The sequence below is a fragment of the Cornus florida genome, unplaced genomic scaffold (genome assembly GCF_030987335.1).
Source record: "Cornus florida cultivar Cherokee Brave unplaced genomic scaffold, ASM3098733v1 CherokeeBrave_3.0.0_Hap2_Chr03, whole genome shotgun sequence".
Lineage (NCBI taxonomy): Eukaryota > Viridiplantae > Streptophyta > Magnoliopsida > Cornales > Cornaceae > Cornus > Cornus florida.
The window spans coordinates 56,919,895-56,946,422 of NW_026775573.1; the positions used below are offsets into that span (position 1 = coordinate 56,919,895).

Consider the following 26,528-nt stretch of genomic DNA (forward strand, 5'->3'; position numbering starts at 1 on the left):
ATAAAAATAAGATACAATTCTATAACTCATAAATTATGTTGTAAAAATTTTCATTTCAGTGCACTTTGGGCACTATGTGCGAGCCCAAAAAAATATTCGCTGACTATGGTAATTGATTCTATTATGTTACGTCCACATAAGTCTGATTCTGTTACTTTGTGGTCACGACCATAAGAGTGTAGAATGACTCGACATCTTGGTAGTTCTCAGTAAACATATTAATCATTTTACTATTATTTATATTTTTTGAAGATAAAAAAAAAAGGCATGAAAAATGGCTTTTGGTCAAAAAATTTCCAAGTAGAAACTAGGGTTTTTTGCTTCAGTTTTTCTAGTTCGAATGAACATAAAATAGAGATAATTTGAGAACAATTTTCTAAAAATTTTCTTTTGAAGTAACTATGCTTATATCATTTTAGAAGACCGAAATAACAATTTCTTTCTTTTTTTTATTAAAAAAAAAAAAAAAAAAGAAAAGAAAATGACAATTTCAATATTCATGAAAACTATTTTTAATACCATAATCCCAATGAGATTGACCACATTTTTTTATTATTTTTATTTTAAAAAGTTTTACATGTAGGTAACAATAATAATAATAAATAAATAAATAAGTAAATAATGTTGCTACAAAAATAATCGAAGCCCAGTTTCATGAAAATTTCATGACATCCTTAGTAAGAGAACATTACCTGAAAAATGCCATAGTGAAAGTGGAAGCAAAGATTCCGAAAAAAAACAAAGTGGAAGCAAAGAGTCTAATTCGGACAGAACACGCAAAATTTCATTTCTGAGTCGTCTGACTTACCTCAGACTTACGGACCATACACCTGACAAGGCAACAAAAATGAGTTGAAAGGACTTTATACATTCATATATATATTTATGTATGTATATATGTCCTGTTCTCTACATTCGAAACCCTAGCAGAAGAAAATCAAAGTGAAGACTCTCTCATGTCTGAGAGGTATATTAATCTATGTCCCTTCTTTATCAATTTTCAATTTCAAAGATTTTCTCATTATGTTTTCAGAACCGAATTGAACTACTTGTTCCAATTGAATCTTTTCCAGTTTGTGAATGACTCTCTATTCATATTTATGATTCGCTGTGGAATTTATATTTTTAACACCCAAGGTCTTTTTTTTCCTTCCATTTTTACCCTTCTAGTTCATTTTGTGTTGCAGTGGATCATTTTCTGATTCAATGAGGCTTGCATTCTGAAACAGCTGTTGGGTAATTTCTACAAGTTTCTCTGTAAGTGAGACTGATGTAACATTTTCGGTTTAGTGTAATGTGTTGCTTTCTGTATCATATGCAAATATTAGTTGCTTACCAGAACTCTTGAATTAGATAGTCCAGTGGCAATTTTATTATCTTCTTCTTACTAGAAAAGCAAAGAAAAGGTGGGAATAGTTTGAAGAGTAAAGGCGAGTTTGTTGGTTGGGGAAGTTAAAACATAATTTGCCTTTTCGGTATAAAGGGTATTATTGTAATGGCATCAGGGTCTGGTCGGAAATCTGTTCCTTCTTCGAGTTCCATTGATAAGTCCAGAGTTTTGGACGTTAAGCCTCTGCGTAGCTTAGAACCATTGTTCTCTTCCCCTACACAAGGCCCACCCTTTGTTTTTTCGTCACCCTTGGGCCCTTTCCCACCTGGGTTCTCTACATTTTACCCATTTAGCACAACATTAGGATCTCAAAGCTCATCTGACCAGAAGCAACAGAGTACCCCAGCTGGACATACCGATAAAGAAGGGGGTTATCCTTGTAGTCGGCCAATAATAACTTCGCCAGGTCCCAGACCAGCTCCAATTCGGTCATATAGAACGGCAGAGCCCCCCAAATTTTCTGGCTCTTCAAATGGAGATACAGAGTGGTCAAGGGAGACCTCAAGAGAGGTGGATATGACATTTACAATGCCAAATGATAATATTGGGGGATTAGCAATGAAAGAGGACGGTTTTATTGATAACCAGAATCAGAATCAGGCGGCTCCTTATCTGCGTGGCTCCAAAGTGTTGCAGAAGAAGGCAAAGAAAAGTCGTGACGTAGCCTTATCGTGTTCAGTTGATGGTGGCAAGGGTTCGAGGAATAATTTTACCATTGGGTTTAGCTCATTCCAACGAGACGACGGTAATAGGGAAATGGTTAACTATGTGCTTCTGAATTTTGATTCACTCCGAAGAAGGCTTAGCCAAATAGAAGATGCCAAAGAAGCACCCACCGGCATTATCAAGCGTGCTGATTTGAAATCTGCCAGCATCTTGATGAGTAAAGGGCTTCGCACAAACCTGAGGAAGAGAATTGGAATCGTTCCTGGTGTTGAGATTGGGGACATATTTTTCTTTCGGATGGAGATGTGTTTGGTAGGATTACATTCTCAGTCTATGGGTGGGATTGATTACATGATGGACAATAGTGAACCGGAAGAAGAGCCATTGGCTATTAGCATCGTTTCCTCTGGAGGATATGATGATGATGTGGAAGATAGGGATGTCCTGATCTACAGTGGACAAGGTGGAAATATTAACAAGAAAGATAAGCAAGTGGTTGATCAGAAGCTTGAAAGGGGTAATCTTGCTTTGGAGAGAAGCTTGCATCGGGCCAATGAGGTCAGAGTAATTCGGGGTATGAAAGATGCAGTGAATTCTTCTTCCAAAGTTTATGTCTATGATGGTCTTTATACAATTCAGGAGTCATGGATGGAGAAAGGGAAATCAGGTTTCAATATTTTCAAATATAAATTGGTAAGGATACCTGGGCAGCTTGATGCTTTTGCTCGTTGGAAATCGATCCAAAAATGGAAGGAAGGTCTATCATCGAGGGCTGGACTTATTCTTCTAGACCTCACTTCAGGAGCTGAAAGTATACCTGTTTCGCTTGTAAATGACATTGATGATGAGAAGGGGCCTTCTTACTTCACTTATTTTCCTACCCTCAAGTATTCAAAATCGGTCAGAATGTTGCAGCCTTCTTTTGGCTGTGATTGCCATAGTGCATGCCTTCCAGGTGATCTCAATTGCTCTTGCATTCGGAAAAATGGAGGTGATTTCCCGTATACTGCTAATTGTATTCTAGTAAACCGGAAGGCAATGGTACATGAGTGTGGTCCAACATGCCCGTGCTTTCCTGACTGCAAAAATCGAGTGTCCCAGACTGGTTTGAAAGTGCATTTGGAAGTTTTTAAAACTACTGACAGGGGTTGGGGCCTGCGGTCATTGGATCCTATCCGAGCTGGTACTTTTATATGTGAATATGCAGGTGAAGTTATAGAAAGTGTGAAGGTAAATCAAGATGGAGATGAGGGTGAAAAATATGAGTACGTTCTGGACACAACCCGCATTTATGACAATTCATTCAAATGGAACTATGAACCAGAGTTACTAGATGAAGAGACATCTGTTGATGCTAATGAGGATTACAAGATCCCATCACCCCTAATCATCAATGCGAAAAATGTTGGAAATGTAGCCCGATTTATAAATCATAGTTGCTCTCCTAATGTCTTTTGGCAGCCAGTTGTATATGAGCACAATAGTGAATCATTTGTGCATATTGCTATCTTTGCAATCAAACACATTCCTCCAATGATGGAGTTGACATATGATTATGGGATGACCTGGTCTGGAAAAAATGCGGGCGGGAGTTATAATGCTTCTCCTGGGAAAAAGAAATGCTTATGTGGAACGTCAAAGTGCAGGGGTTATTTTGCTTGACAACAGTTTAGGAACACATGCCAGCAGATAAGCATGGTAGTCTCATAAAAGGTTTTAAATCTTCCCCTTTTTAATATGTTCATGACTTATAATTTTGACATGTTTTAGGAGGTCATTCATATTTGATTTTTCTTAGTGGACATTCTTTTATTTCTCCATGAATTTCTCTTGGATTTTCTGCTATAGCTACATATGTGTGTTTTTTATGTGTATGTGTGCTGCCTATTTGTATTGTTGCCTATATACCCTTTTTTGAATTATCTAGAGCAACAGAAACAAACATTCACAACATAAATTTGGTGCTATCACGTCCATGTTGCCTTCATAGGTTGTGCCAGCATGGTCCGCGACCATAGTTTGCAGTAGTGACGTAGCGGAAGCGATTAGACGTTCACAAGGAACAAGGGTTACCTTGAATCCACAACATGGGGTAACTTTGAATCCACAAAGTTAGAATAAAAATTGCAAAGCAATCTGAAATTTTATTAATCAAAAGTTAAAAAATTCTATTCTTGCAGTACATGCATATTTATAATAAAAGAAAACCCTATTACTGTGAAGGAAACTAATTGCTTATGTAAACTAAAAATATAAAGAAACTAATGGTAGAAGGAAATAAAAAACCTAAAATTAAACTCCCTAAAAATTATAAATATATATATATAACCTAACAAAAATGTCCTGCATCATGTAGTCACTTGGGTTTTTTTATTTTTAATTTTTTAATTTTTTATTATTTTTTTTTTGTGGTTTTATTGATTGGTTAAATTTTTTTTTTCTTTTTTTTTGGGGGGGGGGGGGGGGGGGGGGGGGGGGGGGGTTACGGTCATGGTGAAAATAATATGAGACTCCTGGTATGGGTTTGCTTTGCGATTTGTTATCACAAAGGAAACAATGACAGCAATTGGTGATGCTTCTATGGTGGGATTGGCTCCCCATTGTTTATTTGTGTGAAATAGTGACATAGACTTAGGGGTGCAAATGAACCAAGCTGAGTTGAGGTTTGCCTTGTTCGGACTTGGCTTGTCAAGCTCACGGGTGTGTTTAGGCTCAGCTCATGTTCGAGTGAGCTTGGCCTGTGTGAGGTCGAGCTCAACTCAGCAATTTTCAGCCAAGCTTCGAGCAGAGCTCGTTTACCCAACAACCCCCCCCCCCCCCCCAAGCACACACACACACACAACACACGCACACATACCCATATATATATATATATGGAAAAGATATACTTCACATATATAGTCATAAATCATATACATGTGTGTGTATAGTACACACTACATATACTTATATCTACGAACCTAATGAATCGCTGACGTCACTAGTTTACTGCTCCTTAATGTGACCGTCTTTTAATTATCTGCCTCTAATGCACAAGCACTCTCTTAATGAGTGTTCTGGTTGTGTCGGATGCATGCCAGACACTCGGGAATACGTCTTGTAGTGTCGCTGAATTTATTGTTTTTGGTTGGCCACAACTTAGACATGGTAGGAAAAAGTGAGGAAACATTTAGGACATGTTTGGGATACAATGGGGTATTTTTTCCAATTATTCTTTCTAAAAAATGGTGTTCCAATTGTAAATTTTAACATGTTTTGGTCGACACGGAAGCTACAAAAATTTCAAAACGAAAATAAAAATACCACTCCCAGCTAGCCATAGCCCCAAATCATGTTCTCTGCTTTCCTAAAACATGATCACTAGCTCCACTGCCACCCCTAGCCGCAAGCTTCCTCTCCCCCAAATGTAATCTCCTTCACCGCCCACTGTGCAGTTCCCAAACACGACCAGTTGATCACTTTTACAAGCTCCTGTGGGGTTTTAGGCCGCAAGGGCTCAAACAATGAGAATGACATCTGGTTTTTCAATTTAGTGATTATCTTTATTGTTTGTAGATAAATTGAGTAAAAATTAATTATATATATATAAGTAAAAATAATTATTGTAGTATCCTATAGTGCCCTTTTTTTTTTTGAGATTTTTCCAATCGTTATGTCCGATAATATTTAGTCTTATCCCTACAGTATCCTATTTTTGAGATTTGTCATTTTTTCGTGTCTGTAGTGTCATTTCAGTATCCCGTGTCTATATTCCTTCTTTATAATTGTCGGCCCTCTTCATTGTAACTTCATCGTCCCATAGTCGTCGGCGCCATTGATTTGACTCCACCGCAGGGTCACCAGAAAGAATCGTAACACTCCACTGTGATGGCAATTGGGATGAGAGAGATTGACTTCTTACATGAAGGAGATAATACCCACCTCTATCTATATATGGTTCGTGGATTGTGACAGAGAAATTATAGTCGGGTAACTCTAGAATGAGAAAGAGATGATCATTTTTTTTTTGGCAATGGGTAATGGATTTAACTGTGTTGTTTCATTGGCTTGGGTAATATTACTGGTCTTATATAGTTTGGAATTAGGAGGTCAGATTAATGGGCTTAGAAATGAAGGAAAAGTTAAGGGTGTTAAAAGGGCTTAATTGAGGTGGGTGTCATAGGGCTATGGACCATGTTCACAAAAGTCTCTGAAAAAGGTAGGGGTGTTGAAAGGGCTTGGGTAATATTATTGGTCCTATGTGACCCTTGGTCAATTACAGTCTCTCCTAGGAGAAGGACAAAGAAAAGACATTGGCCTAACAGAAAGCGTTGATATTCATCCTCGTTGCCCACAAAGCGCGGCGTCAGTACCTTGTCAAAAAAGATACATCACGCCAAATTCAAGCAGTTGGATGATAAGGAGGGAAATGCAAGGGAACATGTTGCATGGTTTGTCAACACTTTTGCCAGCCATTGGCATAATGAGACTTTGCCACTCAGGGAATTCTCGAATTTTTTTACTAGGAAAGCATACACACGGTGCACCAATCTTTTCTTGTTGTCAGTACCGTTGTGGACTGATCTCCTGGCTAAATTTTACTCTTTAATATTTTAGGCCGAGGAAAAGGTGATTATGTCAACATTGAACAACGTAGTGACAGAAATTGTTAGAGGATATAATAGCTTACGTGAAGTGTTCAGGGAGATATGAACCAACAACAGAGCACTTAGTAAAGATATCTGTTGAAGGAATGTTGCGGGAGTACCATCATTAACTTTCAGGCCAGATAGTGCCTGAAAGCAAACCAAAACACACGTCAGATATCGCAGTTGGGACATATCCGCGTTACAAAAGACCAGAGTATCATACGCGAATTGTATATGGGAAATCTCCATCTGATGATCTGCATCTCAACCAACCCTGAAGCCCCTGATAAATCCCTGGTCCACTGCCCTTCTCAACAATCTGCTAAGGGCCTCCATAACAATGATAAACAAGAACGGATAGAGGGGACTGGACAGGGAACCATTCACCAGAACGGAAAAGCTGACGGACGAAATACAAGACTCAATCCACCTCCTCCATCTCTCCCCAAAACCCAACCTCTCAAACAGATACAACAAAACTTGATCATAAGCTTTCTCAATATCAAGCTTACAAAGAACTCTAGGGACACCACTAATCCTCCTAGAATCCACATACTCACTGGCAATGAGAGTGAATTCCAGAATCTGCCGGCCACCAATAAACGCGTTCTGGGACTGTGAAATGACTCCGTCCAAAACACCCCTCTATCTCAAAGCAAGGCTTTAGCTATTAGCTTATAAATACACCCCAATAAACTAATAGGTCTAAATCCTTAACATCGGATGCTCCATCCTTCTTAGGGATAAGGGCAATAAAAGATGCATGCAAATGGAACTCATAAAAAGTGCCCATTGGGAATTGGTATAAAAATAAGACCTTATTAGAAGTGAAAAATCATTATAATAGTTTTAAATTAATTTATTATGATTAAAAGCAGGGGTAGTTCTCACTAAAATTTGTAAGCTTACGTACCAAAAGTAAATAAATTAAAATTAATAAATATATGGTGTTTGGAGCAACTTTGGACATAACAAATTGGAGTCGACACATATATTGAAGTTTAGTTTTAGTTAAAATCCAACCTATCTTAATAATTATATATGAGTCGAATTTGATTAATTACAAATTTGAAAATCCCAATTTGACGTGAATCCAAAAGAGTGTAATATATATATTTTAATTTTTATCTAAAGTAATTGAGTATTGTTACTTGATGTAAATCTAAAATCATTTTTAGTAAAAAAATATATAAAAGTATTGCAATATGTCTAGCCTTACTGGTTTTATTTATTTATTTATTTATAAGTAAAAATGTATTAAGAAGCGTTCAAAAGGGGAACGCATCCCTTAAAAGCTACACAAGGCCAAATAGGACCTCTAACTCTTAAAGGGTCCAAAAAATCAACAATATCATCCATGGATTTACAATTTCTCCCTTTAACCCAACAAAAAAGAGTGCTAATAATGGAGACCTTCAGCACAGCAATAGGGGTCTCCTTTCCTTCAAAGGATCTCCTATTTCTTTCAAGCCATAAATGCCAAACGCACAAGGGCGTGACCCTCCAGAAATCACGAGCTTGGGACCCCACTATACAACCTCTCCAAGCCTCAACCAACCCTCTAGAAGACCTGCTGGATCCCGAACAAACCCAACAGTCTCGTGCCACAAGGCATGCAGAAGAAGATGGTCCATTGTTTCCTCATTTCTCAGCACATGCAACAACAATTAACGACAACCTGTCTTTTCCTCTTTAGATTGTCTTGGGTTAAAATCTTCCCTAACACAGATGTTTAAGCAAAGAAAACCACTTTAAGGGGAGTCCTTAGAACATCAAATAGCCTTCCACAGGAACAGAACCCCTGGGACCTCCGTAAGACTCCTACAGAAAGACTGAACCTCATAGTGGGCCTAGGAAGAAGGAACCAAACCATAGAATCAGGAACACCATCCACAATCTCCTGGTGATAAAGCAACTCCAAAAATCCAACAACATCCTCAATCTCCCAATCCTGAAAATTCCTTACAAAGCACACATCCTAGTACGTTTTAATTAAGGCAATAGCAGTCAAACACCAAAGCGCGTCTGTTCATAGTAATCCTGAAAAGTCTGGGGAAAGAGATGGCCAGAGAGCGATCACCACACCAACAATCCTCCCAAAACCAGATCCTACTGCCATCCCTTACTCAGAATCTAATGTGTTTAGAAAATTCATCCCAGCCTCTTTAGATGAATTTCCAAACCCCAACACCACCTAGAGATCTCACCGCAAGGAAACACCAACCACCTCTCTTCTCTCCAAATATGCTTACAATCACCCTTCTCCACAATCTGTGCCTCTCCACCCCAAACCTCCATAGCCATTTCCCCGAAAGAGCCTTATTGAAAGGCGCCAGTCTTCTAATACCCAACCCACCTGAACGGATTGGGTTACACACCTGTTCCCAATTAACCAAATGATACTTAAATTCCTCTCCCTTCCCTCCCCAAAGAAAGTTCCGGTGCAACCTCTCAATCATGTCTACCACAGAAGAAGGAATCTGAAAAAGGGAAAGGAAGTAAGTAGGGAGGCATGACAAAGTGCTCTACATCAAAGTGACCTACCACCCTTCGAAAGGTACTATTTCTTCCACCTGCCAATCTCCTCTCGAATCTCTCCACCACGGGATCCCAATTTCCCACTTTCCTCGACGGCACCCCAAGATAAGTAATGGGAAAAGAACAAATGTGACATCCCAAAATGTAGGCAAGAGTGGCAATCTTAGGAAACCAAATCAGAACACATCTCTAAAACCTCAACTGGGAGAAATCCACATCACAAAAAACTAAAGTGTCATCAACAAACATCATATGGGAAATCTCCAGCTGATTGGGATTGTCTCTCCCCACCTGAAAACCACGCAAAAGAGCCAAATCCGTTGCCCTTTTCATCATCCTGCTAAGGGCCTCCAAAACGATAAGAAAGAGAAAGAGGGAGAGAGGATCTCCCTGCCTTAACCCCCATGAGCTACGAAAGAAGCCCGTCGAAGCTCCATTCACAAGAATTGAGAAACAAACACTTGAAGTGCAAAACTCAAACCATTTCCTCCATCTCTCACTAAACATCCTCTCCAGCAAGTAAAGAAGGAAACTCCAACTGACATGATCATAAGCCTTCTCAATGTCCAACTTGCACAAATAACGAAACTACTAATATTGGAACTGTTCTAATTTCAACTTACAACTGGACTTGGAAATCAATTTTAAATTCAATGTGATGAAAATATATCAGTTTCATAATTGGATCATAGTACAAATAGTTGATGACCATACAAATAACGAAATTCACTTAAAGAATTAAAAATTAATTGTTAAATATTAATTAAATTGAATTTAGTATGGCGGGTTCGGCAACCTAATTACCTTGAAAAATAAGTCGTAACACACAATTACATTGAAATTGAATTGGATATTGTTTGACTTGCATGAAATGACACTAGAAATGTAGCTACTAGGTATGCATTTCCTGGTAATGGTATTTCATTTATAATGTCTCTATTCCTAGCATTGAAACAGGGCCTAATGCAAATGGATGGTTTCTTAAGGAGGAGCCTTTGGCGAGAGTATAAAATCCGTACGTGATAAAGCAATTGAAGAGTTGTGGGATTAACTAGTAATTATTATATTTTGGCTTCCTTTGATGAAATTGTAGTGGTTGAGGTGTTGTAGGAGAGGCATCATTGTCAACAGGCAACGGAGCCACTGGTGGATGAATCATTAGAGATTCCACAAGAAAATCATTGTCCAAAATACAACTTTATGTGGGGAAAAATGGTGTTCTTGAAGAAAGTAACTTCGGCATGCACAAAGTAGAGGAGAGAATGGGGATTCCTACACCTGTATCTGTTTTAGACTTGGCAACAATCCACTAAGAGACAATTGACAGCATGAATCAACGACATGTCAATACTCGGACACAATCAAGTAAAATAAACATAGCCAAGAATTTGAGTAGGAAGGCCAAACTGTGGAAGATAAGGAAACAAAACCAGGAAAAAAATATGAGGACAGGCAATTGTTAAGGTATCGTGCATCATCTAGATATCATTCCAAAGTTCCTGAGAAACAAACGAGTCAAAAAGTTTGTGCTACATCAATCAAGTGTATATTTTCATGATTAACTACACCATTTTGCTGAGTACATTAACAAGACATTTAAAAAAAAAAAATCTCGAGAATCGTAATATGATTGCAAGCATCTTTAACACATTTACATTGTTAAATTGCAAGATACAACTTAAACTGTCAAACTGATAAATTGGAAATAGAGGCATTTCAAAATATCAAAAACACCAAGGCATCCTTGAAATCCTTAAATGATTGTTTAAGACCTTCGACTTTTGGTATGGATAACTATGTGTAACTTATATAGTTGTCTTGAGCTTCATTCTTAGTTCTTACCATGTTATGTTGAAACTACGATTGCAAATTTGTCAAGTTCCAATGTAAACCTGCTGACTCCTGGAAATATGAGATGAATAAATATGTTGTTTCTGGTTAGATTATCTTTTTTTAATCGATAGCTTGTATTTGGTGGAAACCTGAAATTCTTTGCATGAAGGTTTAGAAGTTGATGGTCCTGGAGTTGACCATGGGGTTGTACTTGTTTGCGTTTCACATTTGTGCAGATTAAATTTTGTATGCAAAGTGCAGACACAGGTTCTTCAAAAAAAAATTAATTTATTTCTTAAGCTACTTACTACTGGTTTGTGTATGATTTGAGTTTACTAGTTTTGACGCCTGGAAGTTCATTGAGAATTTGCTATACTTGATATGATATTAAGTCCAGCCCTATATTCTCTATTGAATTAAGCTTTAGGCGATACAACTTATTGTAAAATGAAACTATGCAAATGATATAGTTTAGCTTAAAAATTTACCACAAATATTGAACCACTCTTTCTTTTGAGATCTGAAGATTCTTTTATTGTTTTCTAGATTGTTTCTCAAAGATCATTTCCAATGGGAAAAAAAAAAAAAAAACTTTCTGTTTCTTAATTTCATTGTGAAAATTCACGGGCGACTCTAATTTGAAATATCTGTGAATGTGCTTTTATGGACTTGCAAAGTTTTCCATAACTTTGGGTGGCTTGGGTAGCCTCAAATTCTAATTCTCGTCAAATTCTCTTAAAAACAGTCACTGTCCTTAAAATTGAGTTGGTCTGCAGAAATTCCCGGTGATTGTTGGTGAATTAAACCTGATGTGGAATAGGAGTAAAGCCAAACCCATGCTTTAGGTAGTTTGGATGCGATCTCAGAACACGATCACCTTTAATTGTAAGACGTTCTGTCATATTGATTTCGAGGCAAAAACACATTTGCTAGTCTTCCATCGTGAGACACTTAATAGCTGCATTTTCCCTTTAATTATGTTGTTATTTTCAAAAAAATTAACTTTTAATTCTTATATTTTTTTAGTAATTTAATTATTTATTTGTTTTGCAACAGCCAGAACAGGAAGGGGAGAAATAACTTTTGTGGGGCTACTGCAGAATCACAGGATTTTAAAAGGGTGTATCCATCGTGATTGTCACCGGACTTGGCCAATATTTTTTCACATCGACCCTGGTCACGACAATAGCGTCTTTGAAGCGTCTGGTTTGGTTATGTTTACGGTAGTTGTTCATAATTTAGCTCAAGTTCGAGTTAGCAAAAGCTGCTGTAGTAGTTCTATCGAATTTCATTTGGTCTGTAAAATATATATATGGTTGTAGGTTGAGAATTTCTTTGTTGTACCCCTTGTGGTACTGTTAACAAAGCTTCGACAGTTCTTATCTATCCGGTTATGTATTAAGAGACTTGAACAAAGAATTTCTTCCAGATGCTGTTTGTTAATAGTTCTATTACTAACTAAAAATGCATGATATTATTCTCACTATCCGTTGATGTCCTGTGCCTGTGTGTGTGTGTTTGTGTTTTTGTGTGTGTGTGTGTGTGTGAAATGTCCTGTTGAGATCACTTTGGTCTATGGTCCAGTTTGTTAACAAGGCTTTCTTTCACTCTTTTCAGGTTTCCGTCAGGGTATTGAGTCTTGTATTGGTAAAAATTGTACACAAAGCTTTGTTGTACTCGAACAAAAATGTTTCAATAAATATCAGAACGGAAGATATTGAAGATCCTGTTGGAAATATGCCTCAAAATTTAAAATAAATGCTAGATCCTGTTGGAAATATGCCTCAAAAAATTTAAAATAAATGCTAAGTTTGGCAACATTGAATCGGGGTTAGGATTTGGAACTGAACAAAATCTAGTAATTCCGGGCTTAGATTTGAAATTGAAGAAAATTAAAGTTCAAACCTGGATTCGGAGTTTCCAAGTGCAACACAAGTGTTGTATTTGGGTTTTGATTATGTAGATGAGTAATGATATAGAGACCAAATTTTATCGTTAATGGTGGGACTTACCATCTCGCTCACATAAATTTAATTAAATAACGTTGCATAAGTGTCTATGTGGGATTTGATTATATAGATGAGTAATGATATAGAGACCAAATTTTACCGTTAGTGGTCGAACTTACCACCTCACTCGCATAAATTTAATTAAATAACAACCGAATTCTTAATAAATAGGTCCATATAATTTTAGAAAGAAATATATATATATATACAGGGACCAGATGGTATATGAGTGGGAGCGACTTTTAATTAAAATAAATATTGTGATGAGTGATGACAATAGTGAAGTTTTTCTATAATTTCAGGGGGGCAAAATTTAATCTGTTGGGCTTCACCTACAATAAATGAGTTTATTTGTTGAGGGGTGTGTTTCAAATCGTTGGCTCTTTTAAATGATTAAATGACCTGAACATTGGGCCTATTTATGCATGTCCGTTTCATGCGTTTATAGCAGTTTGGGCCCAACTGTCGAAAACTGCTCTCTCTCTCACTTGCCAGCACATGCATAACTTTTTTTTTGCCCAAATGTAAAAAAATGATCTCGTGCTTAATTAATAAAAATGAGAAAAAAAAAAAAAATTTTATCATGTGCCTCATATGTCCAAGGTTCCATCGTTTGATGGAATGCATTACAAAACATGATCAGAAAAATTATTATTTTTCTTACAACAAATAGAAGTTGCTATTATTTATTTAATAAAAATATTCATTATCTTGCAACAAATTAGAAACTTTGAAAACGATAACACTGTTTCTCGAGGGTATATTTTGCATCACATTTTACACCAATTGCTCGACATTTATTGCAAGTACAAAAACTGCAAGAGAGATCTTAGAGGCCCTAAAAAACAAATACTCAATTGATGAGGTCAGATCACAAAAACTTGTTGGAAGCTCATTCAAACAGGTGGATAATTAGTCTGTTGTTGGGTAGTCCGAAATAATCTAGATGAAATAATTCTTTAACAAAATAATTTTCTTGATCGAAACAATTAGTTTAAACGAATTATTATTTATCCTCAGTTATCATAAAGATTTAAATCACTTTACCTCTTAGACAATTGAATAATTGCCTGCCAACAATAATTGACTTGATTTCTTGATGACTGTTCACAATCCTTAATCTCCAATGAACTACGATGCCTCTAAATCTTTACTTCTATCTTCATGTAGGAAATCAACGAAAATGACCGTTTTAGTGAAAACAAATTTTAATGTGTCAAAATTGATGAAAATGACTGTTTTGGTGAAAACAAGGTGAAAACAAGTTGAAAACAAGTTTTAATGTGTCAAAAGTGATGAAAATGAACGTTTTATTGAAAACGGGTTTTGATGTGCCAATGTCTGTTTTAATGAAAATGGGTTTTAATGTGTTGAAAGTGACAAAAATGACCATTTTTTAAAGAAAAAAAGATCATATTTGTAATGATGTCAATTTTGTAGGAGGAAATGGTTCAAAATAATCGAAATGTCGATTTTTGAAAGAAAAAAGGGTGTACTGTATATGCAAAATGGTTATGGTTCCAAAAATGAAAAAGCTATTGCCACATGGGAAAGAATCCTCTCATGTTCCTGTTCCGCCGGTTCGAATGTGTGGCCCAGATTGGGCCACGTTATTTTTAAAAATTTGGCCCACAAAAAGTTACCCAGTCATTACTATAGTTTATATGTTACTGTATATGTGAGTGTTCGTATATATTATACTGTGTATTTATACTTGCATATATTTAAAATTTGAGGAAATTTACTGAAATATCCTCGACATTATAAAATTTCCCAAATTATCCTTCATTTTCTAGGTCGGAAAGAGGTGAGGAGCGATTGAGGGGCGATTTGAGGAAGCTACAGCGCCTGTTCTGATTCATTTTCTAGGTCAGAAGGAGGTGAGGAGCGATTGAGGGGCGATTCGAGGAAGCTACAGCGCCTGTTCTGAATCTTCTTTATTCTTCTCTCCCAAAATATAGAAAGAAATAAATTGATCTTTCTTACATTGTCCCAACTTTCGTTAATTTTCTTCTTTCCAAAATTACAATTTGTTTGGAAAGGTTTGATTGAACGGCGGGGAAGAGGAAGGTGCAGTGTCGTGTGGTTGATTTAAGGCTGAGGAAGACGAAGCTAGGAGCGATTGAGGGGCAATTCGAGGAAGCTACAGTGACGAAGGTATAGTGCCTGTTCTGAATCTTCTTTATTCTTCTCTCCCAAAATATGGAAAGAAATAAATTGATCTTTCTTACATTGTCCCAGCTTTTGTTAATTTTCTTCTTTCCAAAATTACAATTTGTTTGGAAAGGTTTGATTGAACGGCGGGGAAGAGGAAGGTGCAGTGTCATGTGGTTGATTTAAAGCTGAGGAAGACGAAGCTACAGTGTATTGGTTTTGTAAGTGAATTTGTGAATCGAATGACATTGTGTTTCATTAGTTTTGTTTGGTTATTCTTGAAGTGTTATTAAATTGTGAAAAAATGAATCAGAAATTGTGAAAATTATATTAATAAATTGTGAAAAAGTTGTTATATTCTATATTATATGTTATGTTTTAAACTTCCAATTTAAGATGTTAGAATAAAATTTCCATTATATTCCTGTAGTGCAGTGTTTTAATCGTGATAAATACTACAATATATTTGGGATATTCTGTATAATAAGAAATGGAGCTTTTACACTTCCAATTTAATATGTTAGAATAAATTTTCCATTGTATGAAATGTAAGTTTGCATTGACAGTTATGATTGTTCATTATAAATAACTAAACATGGTTGTAATGTTTTTGAAAATAAACTGAAGACCTTCCCATGATTTCCCACAAAGTAATGTTCCCACATTTCATCATTGTCAGTTACACAAGTGGGAAAAGTAAGGAAACAAATAAACAATGAAGTAAAAAATAACCTGTTGAGTAAATTAGATATATATATTAATAAAAAAGTGAAGGAGAACGAATTCAGATTCTTTTCACCACAACCTTCTGTTGTTGTTGGTTGTAACAGTGATTTGGATTTGAAAGCGGGCATCTTCTCATGTCTATTGACATTGTTAGTGTATATGTTAGTGTATGTATATATTATACTGTGTATTTATACTTGCATATATTTAAAATTTGGCGGAATTTTCTTAAAATTTTGTTGACTGACAATTGGTAGAAAGGTTGTTTATGCATAATAGAGTGTGCTTTACTGCGTTGTAAAGATTGATTTAGAAATGGGTCGCAAGAAGTCGATAGCTCGCAAGAAAGATCCTTTACAAAAAAAATTACCTATACGGGAAAAAAAACCGGACAATGTCGTTGATTCGCCTCCTTCTCCTACCTTTCAATGTATGATACAAAGGATGTGGAATCAATCTTCTTCTGCGGGTTGTACACCTCCCCCCCTAAATCATCTAGTCCTACTCGTACTCGTAGTCGTACTCGCGATGAGGATTATAATGTTCGGGCGGACGAAGAGAATGATGATGCGCGGCCAAGCAGTAACGCATTAGTGAATAATATGCGTCGTGGAGGAGGAGTTTACCTATTGTTCAAGTAAGTTTACATTCATTTTAGTATTAATGTTAAGAATAACATTTGTATCAATTATGGTGCTCTGTTGAACAAATATAATTTTCAGTTGTCTGAAAGTTTAGTAAATATTTGATGCAACATGTTTATCTTTGAAATGATAAGTTGTGAAATAAGTTGTCAAATATATCTATTGAATTGAAATGCTAATAACTTCGTCACTGTAGCTTCCTCTTCTCCGACGTTCAATCAAACCTTTGGAAATAATTTTCAGTTGTCTGAAAGTTTAGTAAATATTTGATGTAACATGTTTATCTTTGAAATGATAAGTTGTGAAATAAGTTGTCAAATAAGTTATGAAATAAGTTGTCAAGCATATCTATTGAATTGAAACGCTAATGTTGATTTGTTGATATTGTATATGATATTGTGTGTATGAGGGCTACTTTCATGAAGGAGTATCAACAAGTCCATGGGCCAGTGAAGGGTGGGGATAAAAAAATATCCGAATTGAAATGCAATGAAGCATGGAATGGTATGACCATGGTGGAGAAGCGTCCATATTATGACGAAAAAAGATTACGTGATTCGGAGTTCAAAAGCCATGGAGGGTTACTAGTGAACAAAAAGAAGAAGGAGAAGGTAAGTTGGGGAGTTTGATTAAATTTTTAATATAATTTGTTATTATTTTCATAACATAATATGAAGTATAAAAGAATACAATTGATGGTTCCTTACTGCTAGTAAAATGAAATTTGTAATGTGACGTTAAATTCATTGGGAAGTTGCAGGTTCAATACAAGGTGAAAAGTAGGTGGAACAAATGCTCACTCTCCAAATTTATTAACACGGTATGTACACTTGGAGACGAAAAGAGGAAGGATGTGGCAGATATAGGTTTTGGCAATTTGCTGAACCTAAAATGTGACCATTTGTCTACCTCACTCTCTGATTATATAATTGGGCATTTGGACATCAAGAAACGGCGCATTCAACTTGAAGATAATCAATATCTGCCAATAAATGCTATTGATTCCTAGAAAATCTTTGGCTTACCCGCTGGAATTAGGGACGTTCCTACATGTCAGCTTTTTAAAGCCGATTGGGTAGCTGAAGGTGCATATCGAAGTGGGCTGCATGTAAATGATCTGATGGAAAGGGTACAACAATGTGAGCCTGGCGATGATTTCAAAAGAGCTTTTGTTCTTTTTGCATGTGCGGCTTTTCTAACGCCTAATGGGCGTTATAGTGCGCATATGAAAGAATTAAATGCAGTGGATAATGTCAATGAAATCAAGTCGTACAACTGGTGTACCTACGTGCTTGAAACTTTGGTGGCTCACTTGGGTGAATCTGAAGGAGGTGGAAAAATGAAGCACGAGTATATCGGATGCGTGCTCTTCTTGCAAGTAAATAACATAAGCTACTTATAATTTGCAATTAACTTTATTATTTATGTCATTACTATGAATCATTACTAATTAAAGTCGGTACTTTTTAAATCAGTTTCTTTATCTAATGAGGTGTAAAGTGGAGTACCCCTGTTATCCCAGCACGGGCGAAATAAGCAGTCTTCAGTTTTGGGACACAACCCTAGTACGGGAACGCTTCAAATGGGAGCTGAAAATGGGAGATTTTGGAATGGGTGAGGTATGGCACTAAATTTTACAAGTATTTGAAAGTTCCCAATTTATGTTGTATATGACATCGTTTCCTTGCTTACATACATTTGGTTCGAAATATTTATATGGAACAGTTAATTCCTCTTAAGGTGAATGTGTCCCACTATCCGTCATCGTCGTGGTGTGGAGGTGAAAAAGACAACGGTAGTTGTTTGGAAAGTGAGGTTGAGGTAACGATATATTAGTTTATGGTTAATGAGTATGAATGAAATTGTGAATATGCAATTGATTAGTTTTTAATCCTTAAAATTTTGTATGCAGCGTTGCATTAAAGAAATTCGCAACGAAATGGAAAGAGAAGCAAAAAACAGGAAAACGTTGAAGAGGAAGGTGGAGAAAATGGAGAGATTGGTGAGGAAAAAGTCGAAAGGGGCCAGAGGAAAACCGAGTGTTTGTACATCAGATGGGGGAGTGTCCGTTGAGGACAAAGATGTGGCACAAAATTCTGAAAATGAAGATGAGAGGGAAACATTTGACGCTCCTGTTGACGCAGGTGAGGCACCAGAATCTTGTGGTACAGATCATGCCCACTTTACTCCCAGCAGCAATGACATACTGAATGAGGATGAGAGGACAGAGTTGAATGACGCTGTGGGCATGGCTTTGGAGGAGAACGTAGGAGCAACACATATAACTCCCAGTTGTCCAGTCATTGATATTTCGTCCCAAACTTTACATGGTAAAGGGAAGGATGCACTGAGAGAAGTCAGAAGAGGTAGCAGGAGCAGAAACCCCGCAGCATACTTGTTCTCTCCATAGGTATCGAGGGATACTAAGAAAATTCAATTAACTCCAAAGCAGAAGAAATTATTAAGTTATGCTGCTGTACGAGGTGGTGATCAAGATAAAGGGTAAGTGTAACCCACATTTCTGAATTTCCTAAGTCCATATATTGTTGTTCATTGTATTGTCCTTTGGGCCTTATTATTTACTAAGACCAATTGTATTACAAAACGTATACTAATTTGTAAGAATGATGTACATTTTGTAGTGAAATTCTGGTTTCCATGTACGATATGCATCTTACTCGGACGGACATACACGAGTTGTTTCACCCGAACTGGATCTCGAACTTGGTGCGTGCTTTTTCAATTCTTTGATGTGTATTTTTACGGTTATGATATGATGAACCTATGATAATTTCATTTCTGAATTTAGATGGTCAAATTCTGGGCAATGCTGTTGAACGAAGAGTAAGGAGTGAAGTTGCGACACTACTATTTTGATAGTTGCGTTGTCCAGTTTATGAATCAACACAATGTTATTAAATATGACACTGCACAGGAGCGCATGCCTTTGATAAAAAAAAAGTATGGGAACAATACAAAGGAGTATGTAAGCTTCAAGATTCGACGGTGTTCAAGGATTCCGAGCTGGTTAGTTTAATGATTTTACAGTAATTTGTTGTGCATTACAGTAATTTAGAAGATGTTTTAAGTACGAATGCATGAATCGTCCTATTTTTGTCCAATATGTTTTGTTGTCCCTAACTTTATGTTCATTACCGAATAGTTATTCTTCCCTGAAATCATTGACAAACATTGGTTTCTACTCGTTGTCAACCGGCCCAACAAAGTAGTGGACTACCTATGTGGAATCGGACAACCGCACAGATATAAAGCATTTGGGGATTGTGTGGTAGACATCTATCTAATGAAATCAACCCGATTTGTTAAAGTTTGGTTTATGAAAAATGCATACTTACTTCAGGTTGATGTGTATGACAGAATGAGTTTGTTGCGGTTGCCCTGGGGGAAGAGAACTGACCAGCTTACATAACAAAGACAGACCATAAAATCCCTCAGCAGGATGATGAGTATGTAAACATATATTTCAATATAAGTGCATAATTATTTTTTCTTTCACCGTATCTTAAATCTAATACTATCCCTTGCTGATTACATCACTTAAATACTGTTTGCATATCAGGAATACTTGTGGTGTGATGGTTATGAGGTATATACAGTTCTGGAATGGCACTAACTTCAATGAGAAATTTTGTGTAAGTAGTGTTATCATTATTATTTATATGTATGTGTAAAATATGTAAGGTACAAGTTGTACTATTGTTTGGCAGTAACATTTTTTTTATATTGCAGGTACAGTCCAAGCCAATGCGTTCTGAGTTCCTTGTGCAACTATTGGATCATCCTAGGAATAGAGTTCGAGAGGAGTTGTATAAGGCTGCCAATGTTGAAGAAGGAGATGATTGATGTCAATGGTGTATTTATAATGAAGATTTTGAGAGTGGGTGACTTAGGCGCTGCTTGGAATGAAAGTAGGTAAACACAATTCACACTCTTCATGAAACTTGTCATCTTTCACAGGTACTGCCATAATAACAAATATTCCGGTTTAAGTATAGATGAACATACAATAGGAAAAATTAAATTAATAGACCTAAAAATTGCCTTAACCTAATGAATATTTGCTGAACACAGATAATTATGAACTTGTGAACTAAGCTCTTTTTTGCATCAACAAAGATGAGCTTAATTTCTTTTAATATATCTCTGCTTTTCGAATGAATACAACAACATTCATGATAATTAATTGTTTGTTCATTTGTCAAAATGCATAAGGTGACCATTTTGATGGAGTATGAAGCAAATTTTAATCTTATCCATGAAGGAAATACTACCAGTATGGTGTCCTACATTAAATTGATTTTATTGAAGTAAGCAAAAGAAGTTATGGCGTCATCGTGCAAGGTGTTGCCAAGTACATTTTGGAGGAGGAGTTGCTGGTTATTGAGGGAATGGTGCAGGCTGTTGCTACCTAGTTTTGGAATCAAGTAACAGATCTTACAAATTAACTGATTATCATTTCATTGAATGACATGTTATGTTGCATCGAAAAGCTAAAATGCAAGGTTTTTTATTGATCAGTACTTGACAGTGTTAGATGAGCATGTCTTGATCAACTTAAAGGCAAATATTATATGCTCAATTGCAGATGATTATGTAAAGGTGTGTTTTTTTGTATGCCAAAATGGACCATCACATAATTCAATAAACTGGTTCTTTGTATGACTTTCTCCCCATCTCCTTTCCCTCTCCGCTAACCCATATCCATAAGAATTGTGTGATTATTAGACATCTTATTTCCATATAGTGTCTATTAATAACAGCACGTCTTTTGATGGTACATCATTTTAATATAGAAATCTAAGATAAGGGGTTCAGTTGACTGAATAATGGAAGCTATGTTTTTTGGGAGTGTCGACGGTTAGATAAGAACATAATTTTGTTGTCTTCTACTATTATATTAAGTCCGGCAGCCCTTGTACTATTAATGTTGCAATCTAGATTGTAGAATTGCACAATGTGCAAAACCTTTGGTATGCCTCTGTGTCGCTTGCCTTTTAGGCAAACAACTCTTCCTCTTTTAACAGGCGTAACATTGGGTGTACGTTAAATATGTTTATACAAACTTTGTCTACTTTCGCTAATTTTATTTAGATGAACTTGTGGATTCAGTATCATAATATAATTACAGTTTGATGTCTATGTTGGCTTCTTCACTTTCTATATCTAAGATTTCTGTATTTATGCATTTATTTTTAGTTTTCTTTCTTCATCTTGCATAATATGATCTTATCTCCCTTCCTCAATCTCGTCAATCTACAACCAGATTCTTTAATGTGAATCAGATTGTAACATGTTAAGACCTTCTTCAAGTTCATCTTTAGGTTGGTTGAGTTTTTTCTGCCTCATTATATATAGAACCATGCTTTCTTATAAAATAGAGTTGTGATAAGCGCCGAATATTGCATATTCAAGCGCCCTTAATTGCATTAGTTAAGTCCATTATTCGTTTAATTATGTAGATTACTTTCATTTGTATGTTTTTGTGCATTTTCAGGTTCAATTGCAATAAAGGAGCAAGAAGGGTGTTTTGTAGAGTTTTTGAATATCGAGGTGCCAATTTTGAAATTCTGGCAACAGTGAAGCTCAAACTTTGCTCACCATTTTGACCTTGAAAACTCGAGAACTGGACTTCCCTTATAACATGACATATTTAGAGCTTTGAATTAGCTTTCCAAATCTTTAAGCGGTTCATCATTCGGAGTTTGGAGCACAAAGTTATGGCTATTTTACCAAAGTAGGTCCAGGCGAAGCAAGGCAAAAATGGAGCAATCTGCTCCATTTTCGAGTGCTCGAGGCCTTATTTCGAGCACTCGAAATTTGGGCAGAATACCCTTCGGAATTCAGCCACTTGCACCTTATTTTCCTCATTTTTTATCTCCCTCTTTATGGAGTGGTTGGGGATGTTTTTGGAGGGGGGAGAGAGCCTTGTTTGGAGGTAGATAAGGGGAGGAAAGCCACACAATCTCATATCTCACTTTTGGATCAGATTTTTGGAGAGAGAAAGAGGAGCAAGAAGAGAGTTCTTGGAGCAAAAGGAAGGGAGCTTGAAAAGGGAGGAAAAGGGCAAGCTTCTTCCTTCATCTAGGGCCACCATAGGTAACTAAACCCTCTTCTAGGGAGGTGATGAAACTCCTCCTTGTAAGCATGTCTAGTTTTTGATTTATTTTGGGGAATGAAATGTGTATTTGACTAGTTCCATAATCTAGAGCATGTTACATAATGTAATGGATGTTTTCATGTTCTAAAGATCATGTTGCATTAAATACTTTTGTCTTAGATGATTTAATCTCATGGTTGTATGGCTTGTAGTTTCATAGTGACAATGGAGCTAAGACTATGGAATGGTTTTAATGGCATGATTTTGAGTAGCTTGTTAATTCATTGCTTAAGAATTTCTTTTGATGGATTAACCTTGTGACTTGTTATCATGTGCTCTCATCAATTGATTACTTGTTTGACAATTTCTAGCTTAGTGAGCATGTTGAGGATTGCACCATAGTTTAGGTAATTTAAGCATGTGGAGCTTTGATATGTCGTTCTTACATTTTAATTAATTGAATTTCTTGAAGATGTTATAGTAGTCATGAATTGCTATTCATCAAGGTCATTTCTACATTAATTCCCCAAATCAATCATATAATTAGCTTGTGTAGAGGTTTGGAGTGGATTCACTTCCCTAGACTTCCTTCTCTAAATCTTCTCTTTTAATCTCCTTCAATTTATTGTTTTATGCATTCTGAATATGTAGTTTAGTGACAAACAAAACAAACCCCCTATGAGCACCCCTTATCACTCTAAAATGACTCTAGACACTTAGGTTGCCATAGATTAGCGCAGTCCCAGTGGTTCGACTTACCCGTCCAATAGCCCTATTTTATAATAATTCGTGCTATTGCGAAGGTTGATGTTTAATTGACCAACCGATCAAGTTGTACCAACTTGTTTGTATCTTTTACTCTTGTTTGATTTTCTACCTTCAACTTTCAGGTACGATCCTTCAACTGGAATTTGTTTTGTATGGATTTCTATGTTGTTCTGGAATGGCCAGGCTATCGACTGTGGGCGTCGTCGTAGGTGCAAGTCTACCGTTCGATTCCAGCACAGGGTCAGAAAGGAGGATGCTATGAAGTGATTTCAAGTGAAATATGAGGGACTGATCTGGAACAAGTCCCAGAATATTTGGGGTTAGCTCTAGAGTATCATTAGACCTTATTTGTGTTGTATGGGGACAAAAATCTAAGGACGCTTGCTTGAGTTCATAGTTTTGGAATATGTCTTTTATCTCTTTTATAGACCAGGATATGTTTCTACTTAACAAATTTTGTAATTCACCAAAACCAAATTGTCACCTATTTTTTGTGGTTTACTTGGAAGCCAGTTAATTTTTATTGGGATGATTTTATCCAATTGTTTGTTGTTTAGCTTCTGTTGTGTTCCAAATCCGGTTTGATTATGGGTGTTATCGTTATGTGCTAATCTTATACAACTCTCAAATGATAATTTATGCAAATACATATATTTCATTTTGTCCTTATATTTTAATGTCGTAATAATTTATATAAAACATCCCAATAAATTTGTAAAACAATGTTCAAGGGCCAAAGAAAAATGTCCAAATATAACTTTCAACTGATTCATCAATGTAGTGTGACACTAATTAGAAAAATATAAGGATAAATAAAACATATATGTATTTGCATAAATGTATCAGTGAAGGGATCCACTTATGCAAATACACATGTATAAGTTATGGTCATAGTTATATAGACATTGTCGTGAATAATTTGTAAGAAAAATCCCACTGAATTTGTAATTTTGTTGACTTTAGGGTTTACTTATGTGACGGGTATAACTGAAATAATTTTATGTAATTGTTGTTTGCTAAAACTTGAGAAGGACAACGATTCATAAATGTTGATAAACTTGTACAGACTGTCATTCCAAATTTATAGGGAACATCCACATCATCCATGAGTGTAAAACCCAGAAATTCATAATCACATCACAGGTGAAGAAAAATTATTACAATTAACAAAAAACATAAGGCTGTCATAAAATACCCAAACTTTGCTAGCAGCTTCACATTTGCATTGCTGGCTTCGAGAAGTCTCACAGTTGAAGCATACATTGAAGTTTCAGAATTTAGATCCTCCACATCATCCACCAAATTTATGTCTTCTCCCATGGACTGAGAAAATGGTGATTCACGTGAGTTAGTTGAAGTTGCACTTTGAACAATGTTGGTTGAAATAAGGTAACACCATTCCTAGAAGCCGCAACGTTCGTGGCATTCCTTCGGACATACATAATATAGCTTTCCTTTGTTTTTGCCTTCTTTCCCTGTAACTTTAATGTCTGCCATATTATGTTTATCTCAACATCAACAACTTTTATTGATATACCTTAAGTCTAGTTGGTGGTTGGGTGGAAGATGGCATCTAGAAGTCGAAAATAAAACATAAGATCAAATTAATACGAAATTAATGGGTTGCAATATAAGTTGAACATAAGTAAAAAAAAAAAATAGCGAATACAATGGAAAAAAAAAAAAAAAAAAACACGACTGCAAACAAAGAAGAAGATTGTCGATCCGTATACATACATTCGTTGGCCTGAAATATCTTCGACTGGCATGAGTGTTGGATGAGGAAGCCATTGTACTTTCGTAATTATACATTCCAATAACTGACAAGGTGTATTTCACTAAGACGCATCAACGATGAAGAAGGATGGCCTGGGAAATTAGGAATTGCAATGTAGGAAAGTCCAAATTTATAGGGCTTGTATTTGTAACGTTACCAAAGTACCAAAACAATCACTGACAGCCGCCACGCAACGGTAACCCATTTGGAGTTTTGTATTTCAAAAGCTCATAATTTGATTGCTTAACAATTTAAACAAATTTTGTAATTTCTATATATACATCGGGTTGCAGTATTGAATGAGGATAGTAAGGACATATGGACATTTTGATGAGTACTTAATATAGTTCACTGTAGGGAAACAATATGTATACCGAATACAAACAATAAGCCAAAATAAATATGTCGTCTTCCAAACCCTAATTTATTTTAACAACACCATAACTTGTATGTCAAGTCTAATACATGACATTTATTTCACATAAATCATTCAAGGTCTTTTACAACAAATTTTATGATTCTATATAATTACTTGAAAACTTTCCTTGCAACACCATGACATTGAAATCACACCAACAACGATGGCAAGTAATGACTTCTTCGTTAAGAATCCAGCATCGCCAGTTCATGTGGTTGCCTTCTTCACAGCATTGACAACACAGTTAATGTAAGTGTACCCCTTCCATCCATTACAGGCATGTAATTAATTCTATAGTCCTACATGCTTATAGGTCATCGCAGAAACATGAACATAACCTAACTCCATTCCCAAATAAATTGCTACAACTCAGTTTGTACGGTTTAGATCCTAAGTCTCCAAAACAGTTTACTAGTTTGCTTAGAATTTTTATATTGTTCCAAAAAACAATACTGATTGGTTGAATATGTTTTAACAAGCCCTCTGAAGACCTAAGTTAAACTCAGACATCAACCCCAATTCCCATTCACAACCCCTAAACACATCTGCTATGTCAAAACAAGTCCAAACCTCGCAAAAAATAAAAGAAAAAAAAAAAAACTGGAAAAAACGTAAGGAGAGCAGGCTCCCACAAGGTGGAGCCTCCTCCACCTATGCTAGAGCCGGCTCCAACCATGGTAGAGCCGGCTCCTAACCATGTAGAGCCGGCTCCATGGTTTCATGGAGCTGTCTCCTCTTCCCCCCTCTCCTCTATATGCATGTGTCGTCTCTATTTGACTGCACTACCTTCGTCCCTCTCTGATACAGCTTTTAGCACTTTTATTTGTGATTAAACCTACCCAGAGAAAACCCATCTACC

At 36.3% G+C, this 26,528-nt stretch overlaps 1 protein-coding gene across 2 annotated transcripts; it reads left to right on the top strand.

Annotated features, from left to right (window-relative positions):
* Window positions 1-667: 667 nt before the first annotated feature.
* LOC132300587 (histone-lysine N-methyltransferase, H3 lysine-9 specific SUVH1) lies at window positions 668-12,541 on the top strand. 2 transcript variants are annotated; one of them, XM_059797747.1, is made up of 4 exons: window positions 669-967; window positions 1,188-1,257; window positions 1,392-3,769; window positions 12,112-12,541. In XM_059797747.1, exon 3 carries the CDS (start codon window positions 1,496-1,498, stop codon window positions 3,716-3,718), a length of 2,223 nt encoding a protein of 740 aa, XP_059653730.1. In that variant the 5' UTR covers window positions 669-967; window positions 1,188-1,257; window positions 1,392-1,495; the 3' UTR covers window positions 3,719-3,769; window positions 12,112-12,541. The 2 variants fall into 2 exon arrangements, with proteins under 2 accessions (XP_059653731.1, XP_059653730.1); XM_059797748.1 differs by having other exon boundaries at window positions 668-967; window positions 1,188-3,769; window positions 12,116-12,541.
* Window positions 12,542-26,528: the final 13,987 nt, after the last annotated feature.